General features: G+C 52.3%; 8 protein-coding genes; 2 read left to right on the top strand and 6 right to left on the bottom strand.

Moving 5' to 3' along the window:
- Positions 1-1,604: 1,604 nt before the first annotated feature.
- On the bottom strand, positions 1,605-2,996 carry RCC_09137 (related to YagE family protein; the record flags this gene model as incomplete). Its single annotated transcript, XM_023774379.1, has 1 exon — positions 1,605-2,996. The coding sequence occupies one exon, from the start codon at positions 2,994-2,996 to the stop codon at positions 1,605-1,607; it is 1,392 nt and encodes a 463-aa protein (XP_023630147.1).
- Positions 2,997-3,434: 438 nt separating this feature from the next.
- Positions 3,435-5,120, top strand: RCC_09136 (uncharacterized protein; the record flags this gene model as incomplete). XM_023774378.1 has 3 exons in its annotated part: positions 3,435-3,552; positions 3,611-3,643; positions 3,709-5,120. The coding sequence occupies 3 exons, from the start codon at positions 3,435-3,437 to the stop codon at positions 5,118-5,120; spliced, it is 1,563 nt and encodes a 520-aa protein (XP_023630146.1).
- A 298-nt stretch (positions 5,121-5,418) lies between these two features.
- On the bottom strand, positions 5,419-6,252 carry RCC_09135 (uncharacterized protein; the record flags this gene model as incomplete). Its single annotated transcript, XM_023774377.1, has 1 exon — positions 5,419-6,252. The coding sequence occupies one exon, from the start codon at positions 6,250-6,252 to the stop codon at positions 5,419-5,421; it is 834 nt and encodes a 277-aa protein (XP_023630145.1).
- Positions 6,253-6,997: 745 nt separating this feature from the next.
- RCC_09134 (uncharacterized protein) lies at positions 6,998-7,776 on the bottom strand (the record flags this gene model as incomplete). XM_023774376.1 has 3 exons in its annotated part: positions 6,998-7,402; positions 7,456-7,555; positions 7,610-7,776. 3 exons carry the CDS (start codon positions 7,774-7,776, stop codon positions 6,998-7,000), a joined length of 672 nt encoding a protein of 223 aa, XP_023630144.1.
- A 1,084-nt stretch (positions 7,777-8,860) lies between these two features.
- Positions 8,861-9,565, top strand: RCC_09133 (uncharacterized protein; the record flags this gene model as incomplete). The annotated part of the gene is made up of 1 exon (XM_023774375.1): positions 8,861-9,565. One exon carries the CDS (start codon positions 8,861-8,863, stop codon positions 9,563-9,565), a length of 705 nt encoding a protein of 234 aa, XP_023630143.1.
- Positions 9,566-10,225: 660 nt separating this feature from the next.
- On the bottom strand, positions 10,226-11,244 carry RCC_09132 (uncharacterized protein; the record flags this gene model as incomplete). XM_023774374.1 has 2 exons in its annotated part: positions 10,226-11,041; positions 11,131-11,244. The coding sequence occupies 2 exons, from the start codon at positions 11,242-11,244 to the stop codon at positions 10,226-10,228; spliced, it is 930 nt and encodes a 309-aa protein (XP_023630142.1).
- Positions 11,245-13,115: 1,871 nt separating this feature from the next.
- RCC_09131 (uncharacterized protein) lies at positions 13,116-16,961 on the bottom strand (the record flags this gene model as incomplete). Its single annotated transcript, XM_023774373.1, has 1 exon — positions 13,116-16,961. One exon carries the CDS (start codon positions 16,959-16,961, stop codon positions 13,116-13,118), a length of 3,846 nt encoding a protein of 1,281 aa, XP_023630141.1.
- A 2,722-nt stretch (positions 16,962-19,683) lies between these two features.
- RCC_09130 (uncharacterized protein) lies at positions 19,684-21,174 on the bottom strand (the record flags this gene model as incomplete). Its single annotated transcript, XM_023774372.1, has 1 exon — positions 19,684-21,174. The coding sequence occupies one exon, from the start codon at positions 21,172-21,174 to the stop codon at positions 19,684-19,686; it is 1,491 nt and encodes a 496-aa protein (XP_023630140.1).
- Positions 21,175-21,367: the final 193 nt, after the last annotated feature.

Below are 21,367 nucleotides of genomic sequence, written 5' to 3'. Positions count from 1 at the left end.
TGTTTCGTGGTAGGTAGATGGAGGAGGTGGGGCTATCCCGTGCCCGCTCACCTGGGTAGGCGTCAAGCCATGCGAGCCCAGTGGTCATTGATGCAGCAAACAGCCGGTACCTACCTCTTCCTATGATCGTATTGCGGCCCGATTAGTGACCATTACGATGCCCATAGAGCATGGCGGATGGAGCTGATGTCTCAAATTGGACGAACAAGGTCGCCCATGACATTTTGTCCCCAACCAAACGTAGGTCCAAGGACAGAAATGCTGTATGAGGCTACTCACTTTATCAAGCTCGTCCAGAGGTCAGCGATAGCCACCGAGGGCAACTGCTGACGGTGAACATCCAATGAATTTTGTTGCCAAGCAAATCTGCCATGACCATTTCAGCGGCGACTTCTCCAGATATTTGCTGCGAGTAATTCGCGATCTACCTCATGTTGACGATTAAGCAACGAGGGCACAATCTTTGCTCCAGATTGTCCTGATGCATAACCACGGGCCGGTAAAACTGAAGATTGCCGGCTCTCCTTGTAGTCAATCGACGACAATGCTCGCTAACAGGTAGCCGTAAGCACAAAAAGAAGCAGCCTTGCGGAGAGGTAATTATCTTAGGTAATTGGTCTCCCTTTTCGTGCAGTTATTGTTTCAAAGAGCAGAAGATCTCTTGGTGCCGTGTGTAGGTAAGGTAGGGCGGCAATCTTCAATTTCACCGGGCCTTGAACCTGGCGGGATGGAGCTGGGAGCGAGGGAAATGCGATACCATGATCAGAGAAATGAGAGGCAGTAAAGAAGGGTGCAGACGCCGACCGAGGAGAAAGTGCCGTGGAGAGCACTTTTGTACAATGACATTTGTTCCTGAACGTCATGCACAACCTAGTCATGTACTCCACTTCCATTTTGACTCTCGACCAGGTAGTTCTCTGTCAAGTCTTTTGAGTTGACGCCACCCATTTTGCTGTCCTGACGCAGAGATCTACTCCGGTTCTGCAGAAGACATATTCAACTGGAGCCGGGATCACCGCTCAAGGTTCGAGGCACTGTATGTCCGACGGCTTCGAATGGATGAGACCTGCATCAGAACAGCGGGCGTAACTTCCAGCATGTTGGAATGCTGGGAAGTGAGTAAATGGGATGAGCATTGTCGAGGTCTCTCGGCGTGGCAGGTGACTCTGCCCGCTGGATGCGTCCCGAATCGGTCCACGGTAGAGGCACGGATCTGTCTAAAGTCCACGACAGCAGATACCAGTGCCATGCTTGACATTGCATTCTCACCAATGCTAACCTCGCCAGTGGCTGAGGCTGCAGTAACATTGATGACTTGCAGTCTGGTAGGTCGGAGGGATGCTGGGAAGGCTACAAATAGTATGAGCCTATGCACATCGTTTCCAAGGTTCCAACCCGAAATACTTTGTGATTGACCGAATGATGACACGAACAGTGAGTCGTGATTGGTCAGCAAGTCGTCGTCTTGGCTGAGTACCTTGCGAATCTCGACTCCGACTGCGCCCGTGACGTCGTCATTTCTGATGAACATCGAGGTTGCAGAAGTATGACTGCCATATCTCGTCCTCCGTGAAGATGGCGACGGTGATGGTGGATCAGTCGCATCACTTCTCCGTCTTTAGCTCTCTCTCTAACCAAATTTCCAACAGCTCTCTAGTTCGCCTCTCATCTTCCAGTTCACCGACCATCTCTCCCTCTCGCCAAAGATGCACCACCCCAAACCCCACTTCAATGCAAATAAGCCCAATGATCATCCACTCCAACATCCATCCTTGCTTCTCCGAGAGTCTCTCTCTAAGCACCGCAGCGATCTCGCCCGCGTAGTCCATTTTCTCATTCAGTCCACGGATCCGAACGCCAACATCCAAAGCTCTGCCAACCATCTCGTAGTATCCCTCCAGTCCARGCTCGTGGGGCGAGTCCCAGAAGAGGTCAGGCAAGCTGTCCGTCAGTTCGGAGTAGAGGTTGAGCTGAGCGCGGATCAAGAGCAGTTCGCCTGTCTTCTGTAGGATCTCCGCTCTAGTAAAGCGAAGTGGTTTTCCAGAAGCCAAAGTGAGCGGGATTGATTGCGTAGATGCAAAGTATGCAGAGAGGCTGTTCTCAAGCACAGCGAGTTTGGTGGATCGGCTGAGCGCAGATGAGAATGCGATTTTGGCAAGAATTGTGTCCACCTCCGCCCTTTCTCCAGTGGATTCCACGCTGGCATTCGCGTTCGAGTCTGGGTTCTCGGACGCAGCTTTTGTGCCGAGGATAATCGTGTCTCCTATAATCCTGCTCGTCTCTTTGTTTGGATCTTCGACATACTCCATCTCCTCCTCTTCCAGTTTCTCCGCTACTAGTGAAGTATTTCCAGATGCAGCAGGCAACACTTTGGTCACAATCTCTCTCGCCACGCGTTCCTGGACATTCCAAAATACTGCACACCCGCTCGGAAAGACAAATACATCTCCGCTCTCTTTCGCTCCAGTGTTTCTCGGTTTCTGAACATGCAAGACTTGAGGGAACAAGCCTGTTTTGAACGGATCCGCCGTATAGCCCAGCTTCTCTAGCTCAATTCTCGCGATACCAAGATCGTAGATCTCAGCTGCGCAAAAAGCAGAGACGTCCTTGGTCTCTGCTCCAGGAGAGAGATGTCTTCCCTTGCCAGTCCCGCGTACTAGACCTTGCTGGGATCTCTGAGCTTCAACTGCTACCTTTCGCAGGGAGTTTGGTCTTTTGGCAGCAGCTTTACGCTTCTTGCTCGTAGGATCCCTCTCCAGGTCATCATTGCCTTTGATCGCGCTGCTTTCTGGTTGTTTATTCTCAAGTCGTAATCGGCTGGTGCTAGTGAAGTGGTTCTTAGGTATCTTGCGACTGTGAACTGCCGTCGAGGTGAGATTCTGTCGTAGGCTCTGTTGGCGGTATATTGGGCTATATCGTTTCGGCGTTGAGGTCGTAAGCGTTCGCTTGACTATAGAGCGGAAGGCGATCCAGGTCGCTGCTCTGTTTGGGTTCATCTCCGAGCACAATGGGAACAGGCGATCGATGAGGATGTTGATGCGTACAATAATCTAAAGTTGCAGTAGCGCCGCTCACTAAGCATTTTGTGCAAGCTCGACTGTGCACAAACATCCCCCAACCATCGACACACGTAACTAACAACCTTCCCCCGGCCTTGATCTCCATATCAAACTCTCCCTCCATTCGACCCACTGACCGGTATGCCATTCGCTACCAAACCACGAACGTGTCTCACACAATGATCACCACTATTGTTATGACGGCTATCGGTTAAGTCTCATTGAGGATTAGACTTCCATGTCAGCCGAAGCCGGTGAAAATGGTAGTCTCTCTTGACCAGGCCCTCGTATTCCGYTTCTTGACATTCATCTGCCGAGATGCTCACTTATTCGTGTGAAGGGAGCGACAAATGATCCGACCATGACGAGGAGCTCATGAACTCAACTCCCCAGCACCCCAATTCTTTCGGTGCGATGAAGCAGCCGCTGAACTGCTGGGAGCAGATATACGATGGAGTCACAACGAAACCCGATGCGGACATCGCCGGGATAGGTGAGCTGTCATCGTCACGGGTATTGCACACAGCGTGTCGTGCTCATCACTACTCCAGGAGTCATCATCGCCTTCACCTTCAGCGCAGGAGGTAAGCACCGTCGTCTTTCTGCTACGGGACTTTCTAAAGGGCCAACAGGCTGACGCATCGAGCAGTCACACTCATATCCGTCATAGTCGCGTACGCTACCGGCCTGGTCGATGATGGCCTACTCCGACCCATGGACCGACTGGTGTTTCGAGTGCCATCCAGAGCCGAGAAGCATCCTACCATGCACCTGGCACTTCGCAAATTCATCCTGGCTTTGAGTGACCAGCAGATCGTGACCGGTATAGCAATTCTCGGAGCTGGATTCCAAGGACTTCGCACAGGCCATGTTTCTGTATATCACTTCCAGATCATCATTTATCTGGCCTGGATGAGCTCGAGTGTTCATCTCAGTGCTTTGACAATCTTGGGGACCTATCTACAGCATCATCGAGCTGTGATGGCTTGGAGACTCGTGGGAATGTTGACATTGCTGGTCATGCTCTTCATATCACTCGTTCCAACGCTCAGTGTTGAATGGGGTATCCTGACACCTCTGCCTCTCAGCGAATGGGAACCTTCCGAGAAGACCTCTTTCGGCGCTCCAGCGTTGTGTTTTTGGGGATCCTCTCGGGGCGATGGCGTGAGCCCAGATGCAGTAATCTCGTTCTTCATTCTCGGCGTGAGTTACATCTGGAAGGTGTGTGGCATATTCCCCTCCGCGAACTCAGCTTTCGCAGCATGGACATGGGATCCTTTGGATCGCTTAACGAAGCACGGATTCGCTACTCTGGCTTCAAGAATCCAGCGAAAAGGTCGCCGTGTAGATCTATGGGTTTTCAGGATGTGCCTCGCTGTATACTTGCCCGTCACTGCGGCCATTGAAGCATTGGACTCTTTCTCGGCAAGTCTGTGGCTGTCGCTCCTCGGTTTGATCTATGGAATGCTTCAGATCCTGGTCCCGCGGGCCCTAGTCCAATCTTACGACTCCAATTTGAAAGAAAACGAAAAGATGTTGACCTTTGGACAACTTGTGCCTCTCATCCTATTAATACAACCTATCGGCGCTCTCACCGAACATATCTGGCTCGTGAAAGAGGATGATGAACGAGTCTACTCATCAAATGAAGAAACTCAGCACAACTTCTCGCGAAACTGTCATCCAGGCCTCCCCCTACTGCAATTCCTGACAACCTTTGACGTGCCTCGAGCAAGCGGGGCAAATAAACGACGTCAACTAAGATCTCTACTATACAGCTCGAAGCTCTTCAATCTGCTCATTTGGTTGACCCAGGCCGGAACCATTAGCGCAGCGATAGTAGTTTTCATATCGGATTACTATACGATTGGATATACAACCGCTGGAAATTGGTACTATATCAGCTTTGCCATCGCTGGTTATTTAGGCGCAAGTGTTGTGTTGGTCATTATCCTCGCGCCTTTCAGCTGCCTGGGTCGCTACGAGAGACGCCGTCGGGAGGTCGAGCTGGTCAGCCGATCATCTACAACTATTATTGAGCATACGGAATTGACAAAGTGAGGCATGGAGATACGGTTCTAGCGAGCTATGGTCATCAGGGACTTCTGTCGGCCATCCACCGCCAGCAGGGTCAGGAGACTTCAACGTTATCGATGTCAACCACACGCGATCACAGCAACCACTACGACTCTTGAGTATCATGCTCACTTTCAGCAACATCATTCACAGGACCAACGTCAAAAACCACGGTCAAACGCCAAAGATCCATCATCAGTCATCAATCATCAAGTCATCGGGTCATCAACACACACCGCTCCACGTCAACCGACTCTGCAGTGCTACGTTTACACTGCCATGTTCAGTCAATTTCCATCGCATTGCCGGCTCCAGCAATTTCATCGCTGCCTCCGAACGCCGACATGCCCTGCTCTTGTTGGGATGGGTCCAATGTAGCCTGTACTTGAGAAGATGGACTGTACTTTGCGTCATTCTGGAGAAGGTCTTGTTGGATTTGCGCAAGCTGTTCGACTGCTTGTGGGTCGAATCGGGAGAACCAGTCACCATGACTCCGGGCTGCGCGTATGGCCTTCTCGAGGGCTGCGCGCTCAGCATCGGACGCATTGGTCCATTCATTCTCTGTCGCTATGGCATCGCGCATGCCACCCCACTCAATGTCCATCTCACCGGCGATTCCATCCACGGATTGCTCGGTCGTTGTGATCGGACGATTCAGGTCGTCGAGGCCATCTCCGTCGAATCCCTCGTTCGGGTGAGGATCGTAGGTTACTGTCGAGAGGAGACGGTTTAGATCGTCGAGGCCGTCTCCATCGGATCGTTCGTTGCGCGGTCGGCTACCGCGGCCGAGCTTTTCCTTCCGGCGACACTTTGAGATCCTGGCGCCCCTGCGTGTGTAACCGCGCGCAGCGGCGTTCGCGAGTTCAACACAGATCAGCCGTCTCGCTTCCTTAAGGTCCATCTCATCTGTGAGAGTCCTCTGATCACTGGGTCGAGCTGCAAGCCAGGATACATCTTGGAACACCTGCTCGTGATCTACATGCTGTTCGGATGTAGGCCGCGCATCTGAGTTGCTGTGCGCGAAGGTGTTGGACTGTGGTGTTGTGCCGTTTAACTGGTTGGCTCCTTTCGGACGGAAGGACAGGCTGAACTGCTCAGAAGAAGGGAAGCCAGGCATCCTGACGGTGTTGCGAGTGTGTTGGCGTTGAAGGCCGATGGTGCTCGTTGATGTTTGTTGTCGAAGATGTCGTGGTTGAGGTTGAGATGGGGCTTGAGATGTCGGACTTTTATAGTTCGGGATCGGGAGTGTGTGATCGTCTCGAGGATTCGCACTAGTCATAACAAAGCGTCACGCGGCACGCGTCACATGAAGATCGAGGGGTAGGTGGTAAGTGAATGAAAATGTCTTGGCATTCCCAACCCGCATTCGCTCTCCATACTCGCTGCTCTCGAGGCACGGAGGCTATTATTTCGATGACTCTGAAGCGTCRGAGCACTGTCTGTATACGTCTGTAGTATGCTTGTGTATAGTACGTCTGTGGAGTTGGTTGGTGCGCGCGACCAGTTCTACAGTGTGTATTGGGAACTGGAACGTATCGATCTTGCAGGTAATGGCCCATACGGCGTGATAATTGGAAGTCATCCGGCACTGCATTCGACGTGCTTGAACAAACTAGCAAGGACAAAGGAATGATCCCCTCGAGCAAACTTCACATCACTCGTGGCGGTATGAGCCTCGCCCTTGGGCGTATTGTCGAGCATTGTATCCTTGCATTCAATGACTCAGACACATCGAGATTTGAGGGGGCCTCGCAGCCAAGAGTGACATTAATCCGATCTCATTCAAAGTGGTATCTCGCGCTCATGAAACACCAAGAAGCAAGCATTACAATTTTCGTCATTGACTCCATCCAACATGCCCTCTACAGCATAGCACCAGCAGCCAGTACGGCACCAACAGGCACCATGACCTTGTAGATCTCGCTTCTGATTCCAGTAGGAGCTGCAGCGCCGCCAGAAGAAGTATCRGTGGCCGCTGCGGCAGTGGCAGTGCAGGCAGCGGATACGGAAGGTAGCTTCTCGGCACCAGCAGTGATGGGAAGCTGAGCATATTGAAAGTCGGACTGTGTGCCAAAGATGGTCGTGGTGGACGACTCTTTGGTCTGTGTCCCCGCCACGGAGACCAGGAATGAGTACTCGCAAACCGCGCGGGTGAAGCTTCCAACTGGACCATCGAGATCGCAGCTCTGCGAGACGGTGAGTCTTCCGCCGGCTGTGCTGGTCTCGTAGGCCATCTCGTAGATTTCGGGTCCCTGAGTGACCGTGAACTGCGAAAGTTTAGCGTTTGGTTCTTTATTCATCGGGCTATGGGAGCACATACCACCACGTCAGAGATGCTGTCACAAAGATAGCTGTCTGCTCCACAAGATAGTGCCATGGTGGTCGCGCAGGCGTCTGCGGCGATGATGCTTCCTTCCAATCTAGCATTTTGTCAGTACGTATTCTGAAGCAGCGGTTAGGGGTACGTTTCTTACAATTCACCTGCCTCTCCAACGATAGCGGCRATAGTGGTCTGAGCTGAGCCGGTACCGGACAATGTAGCGCTTCGAGTAACCGCGGCAGAGCTCATTGCTGAAGTGATGTTCTGGGCAAAGGCACCAATGGCCAAGCTGGCGGTGAGGGCGAGTGTGGAGGTGAACATTTTTGAATGTCTGACAACGAGTCTGCGATCTAAAGATGCTTGAAGAGGACGTTCAATGTTCGAGGAAGATGAACTTTTCGTGTTGTACAAAGAAAACAAACTGCTTTGTTGTTTGCTGCGGGAGCGCGGCTTCTTATACCGCCATCACGCGTTTGTCTCAATTTGAATGCTCATGGCAGCGCCACCACTCACCGGTGTTGTTAGCATGATCCTGCCTATTATGGGACCGCGCTAGTATCGAGCTCTCTACGTCTATAGGCTCCTTCATCGCTTGAGGTGGTATAGTTCGGGGGAAGTGGCTTGCTGAAGGCTGTGCCCTAGGATTGGGGTTCAGTAGGATCCGTAGCTRGGTCCGAGCTCTCGCTTAGAACATCGAGGTCTTGGCGCCTGTTTTGTGCAAACGACATCAACATTGATGAGAAGCTTGCCGATCGCCGTACCGTCTTGAGCGCTGAGTCCGATGGCTGAGTTCTGAATTMGCTTGTCCTTCTCCTCGATCATCTGGCGTCGCGCGACGGTTGTCTTCACATCGCTACTCAAGATGTCATTTGCTGTGTACGTTGCGGGCTTGTGGTGAAGAGGAAGAGTGGTACCGACCATTTATAAGATGCTATGGGTGGATAGTAAGACTTGAGAGGAACGGTGAGTAAGGCCCTGTGAAATTGAAGGTCGTCGCCCTAATGTTACCTGTAGTAGGCAAAATTCTTGTATTTCCTGCAATAACGACAGCACGATTAAAAAGACATTCTTCGACGAGACATTCGATCCTCCGTATCTGTCTCTCCGCAAGGCTGCTCCTTGTTATGCTTTCAGCTCCCCGTTCGTGTGGGCTGTTGTCGATCCACTCCAAGGAGAGCCGGCAATCTTCAACTTATTGGCCGTTGGAGTGAAACACCTTCTTAGAATTCAAATCGAATCACTGCACTGCCAGTCGAGGAATGCACCTTTCTCTTGCTTCGAGGAATTCACCTTTCTCTTGCTTCAAGTAATCTTTCTCTTGCTCTTCGAAGAATTCACCTTTCTCTTGCTCTTCGACCTGAACATCTGCACTTGATCAGACATCATCACACTCCAAAACCACAACATGGACGACTTCCTCAAGGGTATCCACGACGCGCACAAGGAGCGCAACGAGCATTTCAAGATCAGACTCCAGAGGTCGTTCATCAATGCAGCATGCAGAACCGGAYACGAGCACAACACAGAGATCGAGCGGAAGCAGTGGAAATCAATGCAGCCACTCCCGTATCGCCCTGCCCGCGATACATCCTTCAAGGAGCAAGCTACCCCATCTGCCCACATGGATCCAGACCCGATAGCTTGCGCCCGCTTTTACATCTTCCGCTTTGGTAGCATGACCGTGCGCCATCAGTGGGATGGTGTCGACCTCAACTTTGACAAGGAGCATTTTCGCAACGAGAAGACCATGGTGGCTAGGGTCGAGCGTAGGGCAAGCATGACCTACCGCAAATTCATATTCGAGTTTGTGGCGAGAACCATCCTCCGCACTGGCGGCCTCTCACATTGGCGGAACGTTTCACGATTCCAAGATCGGCATGCTTGCTTTGAGGCTGGATATGATGAGCTGCCGGAGTACTGTGATGCTCAATCATACGAGGAGGAAGGGGCGAGCGTCAACTTCGAAAACCTCCACAGTGGCGGTGAAGACTACATGCGGTGTCAGTTTCGAGAATTCACAAAGTTGCGGTTCATGCGGAACTGTGAGCAACGTACCAGTTCCTGTTCAACGGGCCAGGTGGTCAGCCCAGCCTATGGGCTACTCGAATGACGTGGAAGACCACGGCCCGTGATCCAGAAGTGCTGGAGATTGAGGGCCTCTCGTTTGACGTACAGGATGTGCCTCGCATGCCATTCGGCCCGGAATACCAGTCTTCAAGCCTTCGAAGGAGGCATCCACCTGCAGTTGTTGTCGCTCATGGTGTGGGTCTACTTAAATGGCACTGAGATTACAAGTCTGCTAGATGGGAAAAGGGACAACGGCGTGAAACCCCGAAAGCGCATGGCATGGACTTGTACGTGCACCGGTATTCTGAAGTCCTATAGATTTTTTTGGCTTGAACATTGGAGCTCAATTGCCATAAATCCAAGGCCTTTCATTCAAGGGTATCGAAAAGGGATATCGTCTACGGTGCGGTACACTCTGATACAGATTGTCGCGACTGGAAATTATCTCTCCTGCGCGCGCTGAAGACGCACAAATTGACAAGATACAAAAGGAAGCTTGACTGGATACATGGTTTCCAACTCGTCATTACAACCACTCAATCCACAGCATTCTTAATGAGCGTTCCTCGTTCGACGGTCAGCCGCAACGGAAGAGCCATCAGTCTTCATGTCGAGGCGGAGTCATTATCATGACCGCGTAGCGCCGAGCGCAATACTTCCACCATGCTCTTCGCTTGGCCAACTGATGCCGCAGTGGCCACACCTACTCCCGACGACTAACTTTCCTACTCGAAGGAGACTCGTCGCCGACATCCTCCTGACTACGCTGACGCCGGATGCCCCAGTTGTATTGCGGCAGCGAGAACTTAGGTGGGCATGTAGGAGGCCTCACGCTTAGCGGTGTGATAGGCCATGGTCTGCCGTCGTCCTCCGACTCTGGAGTCTGCTGCTTTCCAGCCTCGCTGACGCTCTTTTCCCCTTGTTCTTGTTCTTCTTCTCCTTCTCCTTCTCCTTCGCACATGTCTGGCTGAGCGCAGACTTCCAAAAATTGGGACAGCTCATCCGGATTGGTATGTTCCTCCAACTTCTTAAAGATACGCATCTCTCCGTCTTTTTTGCCTGCAGCATACCCCTTATTATAGCTCTCGGTTTCGGCATTTCGTTGAAAGAGGAGGAATATGGCCTCTACCATGGTCTCCGCTCGGAGGAGGTTATCCCTGGATGATCGGGCTTTGTGGGCGCTTCCGATGAACTCCTGGATATCATCTGCGTCGTAGCCAAAGGTGAATGCCGCATGGACCAGTGTGTAGAGCATGGTCAAGAGCATTGCAGGAAGCTGGTTGTAAAAGAGGTCTGATTCGGGCATAGAGCTGCGACGAACACTACTCCTCCTCCTGATTGTTCCGTACCGGGCTCCTAGCGGACCCATCAGATCTTTTGGGATGAAGGTCGACCAGTCTAGGCCTGAAATCTCCTGGATGGCCTTCACATTCGCTTTACTGGTGCGCGAGCAGTCATCATCTCTCATGAAAGACAACGATTCCGGGTCTGGCAAACGCGTCGGTACATCTGTGCTTGTCTGTACGATCTGCGTCAGTCTTGGCCAAGGGAAGTCTGTCGTTGCATGATATAGTGTGGGCACCATCATACTTCGCACACATCGCTTACAATCTCTGGCAGTAGGCTTTCACCGGGAGCACTGTCGTTCTGCTGAAGCACTGGTAAGATGCTCTTGGAGGGAGCAGGCCTTATGGGACCTTGCCCCTGAGTGGGTGGCTCCATGGAATTGGGACCGTCGCTGCTATCGGTACCATCACCATGTTAGTGTATTTTCTCAATCCTAGATTCTCATCAACAATGATTGTAGAGTCAKGTTTACGGTGTTGCAAGGATTCAACTTTGGCAGTAATATCGCGGGAAGTTCATCAGTACGTCGCTGAAATTCGTATATCGCAGCACCAAGGGAAACAATGCAATGCAATTTTGGTAAAGTTGTGACGAACGGACGAAGAAATGGACGAGAACATCGAGCCAGTATCCTCTCTGCAAGTGTGAGACACACAACATGCTGGAGTGGCCAGCGAGGTCAAAAGCTCTGGCCGTTGCTGACGATATCAACGAGACGAATGTGTCTCAGGACCGCTTCCAAATTCCAAAATAATGAGGGCAGAAACCTCATGCCAGCGCTTATGTCAGGTCTCGCCAGGGAAGGCGAAAGCAGCGTATCGTCGCTGGGCGCGGCCCGATATACTAGAGCAGGGATCATGAAGCGATGCCAGAGCCAGTGAATGAGCGAGGGCGTGCGGCTGTCGTCGCGGCGATATCTTTGACAATCTTTTCCGCCGGGTTGGAGTGTTTCGTCTTTGGGAACCACCTAAGCCAACCTATCCAGGTCGGGGACGGGCATACCACCAACGATCTCTATTTGAAAGGGACATTGCCGCTTCGAATGCTGTCATGAAATGACAGCGATGGCTTGTGGCGCTCTATAGGCGATAGCATCGTACGCCGTCTACACTGCGGCAATCGAACAAAGGCAGAGAATCCACCTCTCCAGCAGATCCGTTTGCTACAATTTTCGAGCCAGCCTCTCTTCTTGATGACGGGGGTAGCATCAGGGGTGCAGGGTGTTCATGTGGGTTGTCCAGGCTGCTGCCGCTGTCGCCRGAGGAATCCGTCATTCGTTTGACGGGAACCTGCATCTCGAGAGCAGTTCCGGTTGGAAGGTGCGCAGGTACTAACCTTGTCATTTCCATCAGAGGTGGAATGCATGATGATCCCCAAAGCTGTCGATATGAGGATTCTTCATCGAGACAAGACATTCTCGGTCGTCTTTATGACGTCTTAAGGCCTTGCTCTCTGCAGACTAGACAACTCTGGAGCTATCAGAACCTTTACTACTAGCGCAGTGGGCCGTCGTTCAACAGAGAGCGTAGTTGAGGGAGCTGTTMTGTCCATCGACAGCTGTGCAAATGAGAACCGAAAGCCACTGTTGAAGCCGGTGTGAAGAGTGGCCGGTATGAATGGTAATAACGAGAATGACAGTGTTGATGCCGTCTCGGCTCCGGAAATCAACCTTCAAGCTTTCGCTCTTTGTGCGTATATAGAGGCACTTCATATCATCGCCGCGCCCGCGCCCGCGCCCCTTGTTATTGCTCAAAGCGTCCGCCAAACCCAACATTGGAATGGAAGCAACCTTGAGTGCTCACTTGCACACACTGTCAAGAGCTCATTCTACAGCCTACATGACAGCTCGACCATTYTCCTACAGTGCAAGTCATTCGTGGTTAATCAATGACATTATCAAGCATTGCCTGGCACGAGCCTAGCCACTCGGCATTCCGGTGCATTGTGGTGATCTTTTGCGGCTTGTTAGACAAATCACATTCACAGAAGCTGGTATGTTATTCTCTCGACACCGTTTCCATTCTTGCACTCGCACATTCTAGTCGTGTTCCTCTACGCTGCTATGCAGCGTGTGAGTTGCCAACCTGAAAGCAACACCACCATCACGACCAGTCGTCAGGGTCGTTCTCATTCTCGTCTTCGGCTTCCTCAGCCTCATCACCATCGTTCTCATTCTCGTCTTCGGCTTCCTCCTCAGCTTCACCACCCTCGTTCTCATTCCCGTATTCAGCCTGTTGAGCAAGCATCTAATGGTGCTCGTTGAGATCGGCTGCAGCCTTGGTCGTGGCAATTTCATCCACAATGACTGCCTTGATGAGCACATGGATCGCGGCCTTCTGCTCGTCAGTCAAAGTGAGAGATCCGTGGAGGTCATCGGCGTGAACGCGAGTATCTGGCGTATTGGGGTTGCCATGCTTCGCGATCTTGAACTTAGCGTTGTTGTCAGACTGGAAGCGCTTGAGGGCTTCAATCTCAACGCGATCCCAAAGGTCCCGCGGAGCGTCGAGCATATYGAGGTCCTTGTCGACTTCTGGCTGCACGACACATTGCTCCTTTCGATAGTGGGCGATAAAGAACGGAAGCGCCTTCTCATGAACCACGTGACCGTGCTTGTCGAACGTTGTACGCTTCTTCTTATCCTTGAACTTGTACTGGATGGCCTGGATGGTCTGTGCCACTGCCGTAAGCTCATCCTTGATGTACTGGTAACGATAATCTGGCTCGWTCTCGGAGGCCATGCCCGAGACAATGGTGAGTGCCAGAATAGCACGGGTCATCAGGACACACATGCGGCGAGCATCGGAGAGGAAGCCTTGGCCTCGAAGGGATATGCTGTCGATTGTGAGGTCCATAATGGCGAACTTGCACTCAGTCCCAATGGCGCTGTCGACGGTGACAACACGTGGCAGCTCCTTGGGCTCCCAGCCGCGCTTCGCGCGGAGATCAGCAAGGAAATCAACGTAGAGTAAGCGCTGACGAGTGTATGGCACGTGGATGGTGACAAGCTCATTCATCTTGTGGCCGAAAAGGTCGTGGTAAGGGCCCACGATCATGGAAACAACCTTATTGAAAGTAGCCCAGTTGCCCTTGGAGCCAGTGRGTGTACGACGTGTGTTATCACCTGGCACCTCGATCCAGAGAAGACGCTGCTGCTCTGGTGTCAAGATCACGTCCTCCCCATCACCGCGGACCTTGCGCATGAGGTCTAGCCAGCCGTCGGGGAGGTCGAATTTGATGCCGGGGTGGGTTGTAATGCGCTTGTCGTAGAAGAACTTGTTCGAGGGCTCGAATACGAGTGATGACATGCGGCTCTGCTCGGTCAGATGCTGGAGGGGAAAGCCTGCAGTGATCAGGCGTTGCGTGAGAGACACGCGGATCTGGCCACCATGCTCATTCAGACCAGGAGACTTGGTGTTGGCGTCCTTGGCTTGACCCAGGATTGTCGGGCCGAGCTGCTGTCTGTCGCCGTAGAATGCGTTGGAGACGATTCTATCCGAGCAGTTCATCATGGTAAGGACAATCAGGATGTTCGCCTCAACAGCAGTGAAAGCCTCGTCGGATTCGTGGAAGATGCGGCGCTTSATGTCAGGAGCAAAGAATTTGCGAAGCTCCTCGGATGCGCAGTTGCTGAGCGTAGTGAGCACGATGTCGGCATTGCGAATGACATACTGGCGCAAGAAGTCCAAAGCTTGCTGAACAAGTCGAAGGTAGTCTTGAGACCAATACGTGGGCAGCTCCTTCCACTCAGCGTGCTGCTTGACCTGCTCAGCGCGGCGCTCGTCGAAGGCCTTCTGTCTCTGTTCGGGGTTTAGACGCTCGTTCTCTGTCTTCTTCTCCTCCGCTGTCAAGGTCTCGACTTTGACCTCGCTGGCACTGCTCGCAGAGACACGCTCGCCAAGCGGGTGAATCGCGACATCTGTGAGGAAAGCGCGGAAGAAAGCAACCATGTCTTGTGGAGCGGGGTAATCCTCATGCGGCTTTGGTACACCTGGAGAGATCTCGCCATCCGTGAGTTGCGCCATGATCTTCTTCTTGCCGTTGAGAAGGCTCTGAATGTGACCCTCAACAGAAATATCCTCGAGACCGCGATCGCGATGCTTCACCTGAGGGGCGTTGAACTTGGCGTACAGCAGCTGGTAGAGTGCAGCCTCCTCCTCAGTCGCGCTGGAGTCCTTCTGTTCTTTCTTGGGGTATCGCTCCTCGGACAGCTGCGCCAACGACTTATGCTTGGCGAATGCTCGAACAGGATTGAGATCGGGAAACATCTTGATCAGCTTCAGAGCAAGATCGTTGACCACAGRGTTCTTGTCGCTAGTGACCAGGGCGTATTGACCCAGGACGGCGGTGGTGACGTTGATCTTGACGAGTTGGATCATTGTCTTGCCTGAACCGCCACAGCCGGTAACAATCTCTGTTGAGCAGGTGAGATCCTGTGCGGCATCGAGGACATCAATCTGAGACGACGACCAGGCGAACGTTGGATCATTTGGGAATGGATTCATCAGGGCCTCCTTCGCCTTCTTCRTCAGGGCTGGATCGCCGACACACTCGAAAGGATCCGTCATCTTGTTGTGGGCAGTGCCATCAAACAAGAGCAAGTCGAGGAGGCGGCCCTTTGAACCGTCGATACGGATTGGATCGTAAGCCTTGCTGATAGCGTCAATCTGCGCCTGGATCACGTTCACGCTGATGTCCGCCTTGAGCTTGCAGCGGTAGTGCTTGCCAGTAGAGGTACCGTGCGTACGAAATTTGCTCGCGGTGTGGCGCAGAGATTCGACGTCAGCGCGGCGGCCAACCAAAACGGTCATGTCGGCATTCGACTGCGCCAGAATGTTCTCGCTGATGACGCCGGTGACCTTTGCGTTCTGCTCGCTGTCACCGGTCTTGATCTCCAGCTCGATTGTTGTGTCGGTCGGTAGACTGTAGTGCTCTGTCTCGCCGAATCCAATGCGGGGAGGGTGCGAGAACTTGACCGAGATCACAATAACTTCGCCGATGAGAGTGTAACTGCAGACGTGATCGCCGTGCTCAATAGCAAGGAGCTTGCGCTTGGCCTCCTCGAATTCATTCAGCATGCCGTACCCGAGAGACAACGACGCATGTCGGCAGTCCAAGAACCTCGGATAGACAGGCATAACCACGAAAGGTGCATGTGGCTCGCGAGTGATGATGGCCCATCGATCCAGCGTCTGCTCCCACTGCATTGGCACGCTCGGCGAGCCCGTGCTGGAATTCTTCGTCTTCTTGTAAGGCCAGAAAGCTGGCAAGCGCACGGGAGAGATGGGATCTGTGCTCATGAAACTCTGCGCGAGGATGTGCGAGGTAAGCTGCTTCTCAGGATTCAACTCCTTTGCACGATCAGACATCAATCGCTCGATGTCCTTCTGGAAAGGTAACAGCCGAAGCTTGATTTCGATCTCATCCTTGTTGTCGGCGAAACGCTGCAAATGCTTGTACAGGTGGGCCTCAGCTGCGGTCAACTCGTGGCCATCTGGCGGATCAAAATTATACACCACGGCACCCTGCGACCGGAAGGAGATGTCCATGGAATGGTCGTCGGGGTCGCAAACGACTTTGAAGCTGCCGGGAACAATGCCGAAGTAGTCGCGCTGTCGCTGCTGGTCCCATAAAGCACCAAAGTAGAAGCCGAGTGAGCCGATATGAAATTGGCCCTTGGCCATGGCTACACTCTCGTACAACTTGAACTCGATGCGAAGGCCTGGAGCGATCTTGGTGCTGTCAAAGTCGACAGTAACGTCGGGATGACCCAATCTGCCGAGCTGCTTCTGGGGATCGTCGCGCAGCGGGAGGACCTTCTCGCTGCTCTTGCCAATACGGATGAAGGCGATGCATGGAGGTTGACCACGAACGCCAGAGTTCTTCTCGTCCTCTCGATCAACAACAACAAGCAGGGAGTCACCGTACTGTTCCTTGGTGCCATTGCGAAGATCGTCGGCCGAAGGCAAGGTGCGGCTGTCCACGTTCTTGGGAATGAAAACACCGAGCACCTTGTCGTCCTTCTCATGGTCCTTGTCGACGGCAACATTGGTCATTGCATCGACCGCCTCAGCATTGTCTCCAGTGATGTCCATCTGTGATGGTTGTTGAGGTGTGAATGCGCGTGTCGCGGATGGAAGCGAGATGATTAGAAAACAAGTGGGGGAGTGGGGGAATGGAAATTTCGACGAGCAAGGGCCCGCGAGATTGAAGAGTATTTTGACTCTCCGCAAGGCGGCTGCTTTTTGTGCTTGTAGCTACCAGTTCGTGAGCGTTGTCGTCAACTCGCCATAAGGAGAGGCGGTCATCTCCCGGTTATGGCTCTCCGTACGGCTGCTCCTTTGCGTGCTTATAGCCACCAGTTCGTGAGCATTGTCGTTAACGCACCGTCGTGATTAATTCACCGCAGGGAGAGGCGGCAATCCTCCGATTTAATTCTCGGCAAGGCTGCTGCTTTTTGTGCTTATAGCCGCTAGTTTGTGAGCGTTGTCGTCAGTTCCCCACAAGGAGAGGCGGCAATCTTTAATTTCACCGGCCCTTGGCGGTTTCCGAACGCAAACGACAAGTGGAGGTGCTTGGAAGGCTCCAGAGCTGTCGATATGAGGATTGTTCGTCAGGACAAGGCATCCTCAGTTATTTCCGTAATATCCTAAGACCTCGCTTTCTACGGGCTCGATAACTTGAAGCCTGTTAGGATACCTGCTACTAGCAGAGTGGCCGTTAATCAATCAAGAGAGCAGTTCGGGGCGTGGCTCTTGTTGATGATTTCTTATATCGACAGCGCTATTGGAAACGAGAACTTTTGTTGGTTCAGCGGTTTGAACAGACTTCCACAAAGCTCGGATCGTAACATTATGGGGATTGAAAGTGAGATGGCTGGAGAACGAGAGGGGAAGTGGCAGTTTTGACGAGCAAGGGCCGGTGAAATCGAAGACTGCCGCCCTACTTCTAGCAGGCAAAAATCTTTCAGTTTCTGCACCCATGACTGCATGATCAAGACATTCGATTCCTCCGTATTTGACTCTCGCAGGGCTGCTGTTTTTTGTGCTTGTAGCCACCAGTTCGTGAGCGTTGTCGTCAATTCGCCACAGGGAGAGGCGGCAATCCTCTGTATTTGGTTCTCCGCGATTCTCTGATGTACGCTTATTCACGCAGCGGTCTGCTGTCGTAGGTTTTCGGGCGGCATTAACGAGGGGTTGGTGAGATGAGGTGAGGTGAGGTGGGTTACCTTATTACGATCTGACTTTCACGCCAGAGCGCCTTACCCAAGCGGGTTTAGCCGCCAACAATTACAAACGCCGCAACTGCGAAATTCACCATCAATGATTTTACCCAAACGTCTGCCTAAACCCTGGAATCACGCATTATGCCCCCAAATGCCACCTAATGTCGGCAATTGTCCGAGAGAGCAGGCCTCGCGCCCTACAACATCGAGTGACTCTCAGTAAGCATGAGGTAATGAAGAGACTCGAATGCATGCTAGCTGCGACGTGTGACACTATGATCTCCAATGACACAGGGCAGGTTTGAATCACAAGTGGCAGTGCCATTGTATGGAAGTGTCGGGTGATTCTATAAGGTACAAGATGTCTCTCTTTCCGCAGACTTCGCGTCAGGACTGGCCTCTTTGGGGCCATGCACGACTCGTCACAATCCAAGGCATTAGTTCGATCCTTGTTGGTCGCAAAGTATTTGCAGAGACAATCGGTCGCAATGGTGATGACCACTTGAGACTCCTGAATCTCCCTCAGCACTTGCTCTATCGATGCTGATGTTGATTTAGATCGTCGTTCACTGCCCATCCTCCTTCTTGCTTGAATTTGCTGTTGCCTCAGAGCATTTTCCTCGATCACTCGTTCCATAGCCTGAATTCACATGCTGTTAGAAGCCATACCTTAGCTAAGGATGCTAGATGAACACGAAAAGAACCATAGAGATTCACATACCTTCTCGAATCGACTCGCATTCGATGCCGCCAGGAACCAGCGACACCGATCTTTTGGACATTGGACGCTGGTCAAAGGAATGATTCTTTGGAAAATCTGGGCAAAACCCCATGATCTATGTCCGAAACTAATCATAGTATGGAAGACGGCAAATAGAACCACTCCGGGCTTTCGTAATTCGTGCGAGCTGTTCGGAAGGCATGAAGGAAACGAGTAGTCGGGTGGTGAGCCGTTTGCTGTCCGAAAACGCAAAGGTGAATATGCTGTGAAGAAGTCAATGCGTAGTTGGGTCCACACCGGCCGCAAGCTGCAGATACATACACCGTCACACCAGTCCGCTTCTTTTCACCGGGTGATCATATGTTCAATGCATATTCTGCTTTGGCTCGATCTTGTTGTCCCAGCCCGCGTCAAAGGCGTCACATAAATAGGTATCAAGAAGAACCAGTCGAAAGGAAACGTGGGCTGGAGCTGCTCCCAAGGATTATATCTGGTGGACCACGTAGCGTCTCGTGGTTGACTGGTTCAATGCAGTCTTACGGTCAGTGTGCGCTGTTGTATGGCAAGGTTAATGCCATGGATAAAGATTACGCTCCTCTTCCACACTCAGTCGAAGCATAAAGCCATGCGCCAAATTCAGAGCTGTCGATACGAGGACCATTCATCAGGACAAGACATCCTCAGTCATCCCCACATTGTCCCGAGACCTCGCTCTCGACGATTCTGGGCCTGCCGACATCCTTGCCACTAGCAAAGTGGCCCATCAATCAACCGAGACCGGATCTCATCCATCAACAGTCGATCATGTCTTGCTATCAAACACGTGCAGTGTCAGCCCATTGCCACCTTGTCATGGCCTCCAAAATGCTCTTCAATAAAACTTCCGCTTCTTAACGGAAGCAGCGGTACTGATTGATCTGTCGCTTTCTCCAGCTGTGTCCGTCAATTCAGGTTCTCCTGTTTCTGGCATACTTGATACGCCAAGAGGAGAAAGATCTGCGGGAGCTGTACCGCTGACTGCATCAGGGTGCGAGGCGGGATTGTTGCGTCTGAAATGTGAGATTGGTTGATCGTGAACGTTGGCGCCATGTTCAGCATGAGAGGTACTTGTCCGATCTTTGATGTGCTCTGTCGCTTTGATCGTCACATGGGTAGTCTGGACGGTAGTAGAAGTATCGTTGGCCTCCAATGCGGTATCAGAAGCAGAAGCGTGTGTTGCTTCCGAGTCTTCGTGTGCAGAGCTGGGGGCCGCCGCTTTGGTCCTTGCATCCTCAACAGTCTTTGTCGAGTTACTGACCGTGCCATCTCCTGCTTCTATCCGTCCGTTGCGCCCTTTCATTGATGTCGGATGTTCCGTCACAGCATTGCTTGCTGCTGTATCAGTGCGAGAAGAAGCATCCGGAATAATGTCTGAGGATGAAGCCAGGCTGCACGGCTGCTTTCCGTCGCTTTCGGCGCTCATGGAAGGCTGATGTGTGTTCTTCACGCAGATCTGCTTGACAGTGGGGGCAATGTCATTCGGTAAGATGCCAGGTGAAAGAGAGTTTTGCGGCCAATGAGAGGTTTGAGGACGGACAGGGGAGTATTTTGCATGTTCAGGATTACCAGCTGGGAATGGGGGTGGCTCTCGAGGCGATGTGACGCTATAACCCGTTGTACGAGAAGGGGCAGCGAAGCTTCCAGGTGGCCATGTTGACCCGGGGACAGATTTCCGGAGAGACGGGCTGTGAGAATCAGCAATGACAGCGTCTAGCAGTGAAGCTCGAAGATCGTCATCATGTTGCATCACGCCATCACCCTCCAGTCCTTCATCTTGTTGAGGGTCTCTCACTGCCTTTTGAACCATGATATACAGTTCCTCCGGCGTGACTTTCAACATCCCCTTGTGAGACACATTTGCAGGCAGGACCTTCTTCAGAGCAGCCAGGACATTCTCTTCGCCTTTCCTGTGCGCCTCACGCGCCAAATTCACCTCCGCAAGTTTCCGTGTCACAATAGCCGCGGCCTGGAAGACATGTTCGGTATCAAGAACCGTGTCTCCTGGTATCCGTCTCAAGCGCTCTCTGTATGCTTCGTTGATGGCCGAGTGTACAGCCTTTTGATCGCCCTTTGCATAGAAGATCGCAAAATGGAGGAAATCTAGCAGCTTGGGCGGGAAGCAGTCGAAGATTGTGCTGGGGACCTTGATTGCATCGTGGTTTTCGAACCAAGGTCTTGACAGCTCTTCTGGGATGTAACTCAGAGCATCGTACTTCTCGGGTGTGTATCTCTGGATAGTCTCATGGATGTCTCGTCGCGTGATCTCGTTGGAAAATCCCATGAACGGCTTGATAACAAAGTACCAGGGCCGCAGGCCAGTCATTTCGATGATGAAGGTGTGGTGACTTTCTGGCTTCGTTTCGATCTCCTTTGGTAGCTACTGACGACAACAGGATGCGTAAGCTGGAAGTTGTTTGTATCTCAAGAGATTCCTGCGGCTGTGATCTGTGCGGATAGCCGTACTGGTACCTGCGTGTGTAAAGGAAGAAGCGTCGTCCCACGCTGTAGAAGTCGAA

The sequence above is a fragment of the Ramularia collo-cygni genome (genome assembly GCF_900074925.1).
Source record: "Ramularia collo-cygni strain URUG2 genome assembly, contig: RCC_scaffold16, whole genome shotgun sequence".
In the NCBI taxonomy this organism is placed as follows: Eukaryota; Fungi; Ascomycota; class Dothideomycetes; order Mycosphaerellales; family Mycosphaerellaceae; genus Ramularia; species Ramularia collo-cygni.
This window is presented reverse-complemented; position numbering and strand designations above follow the sequence as displayed.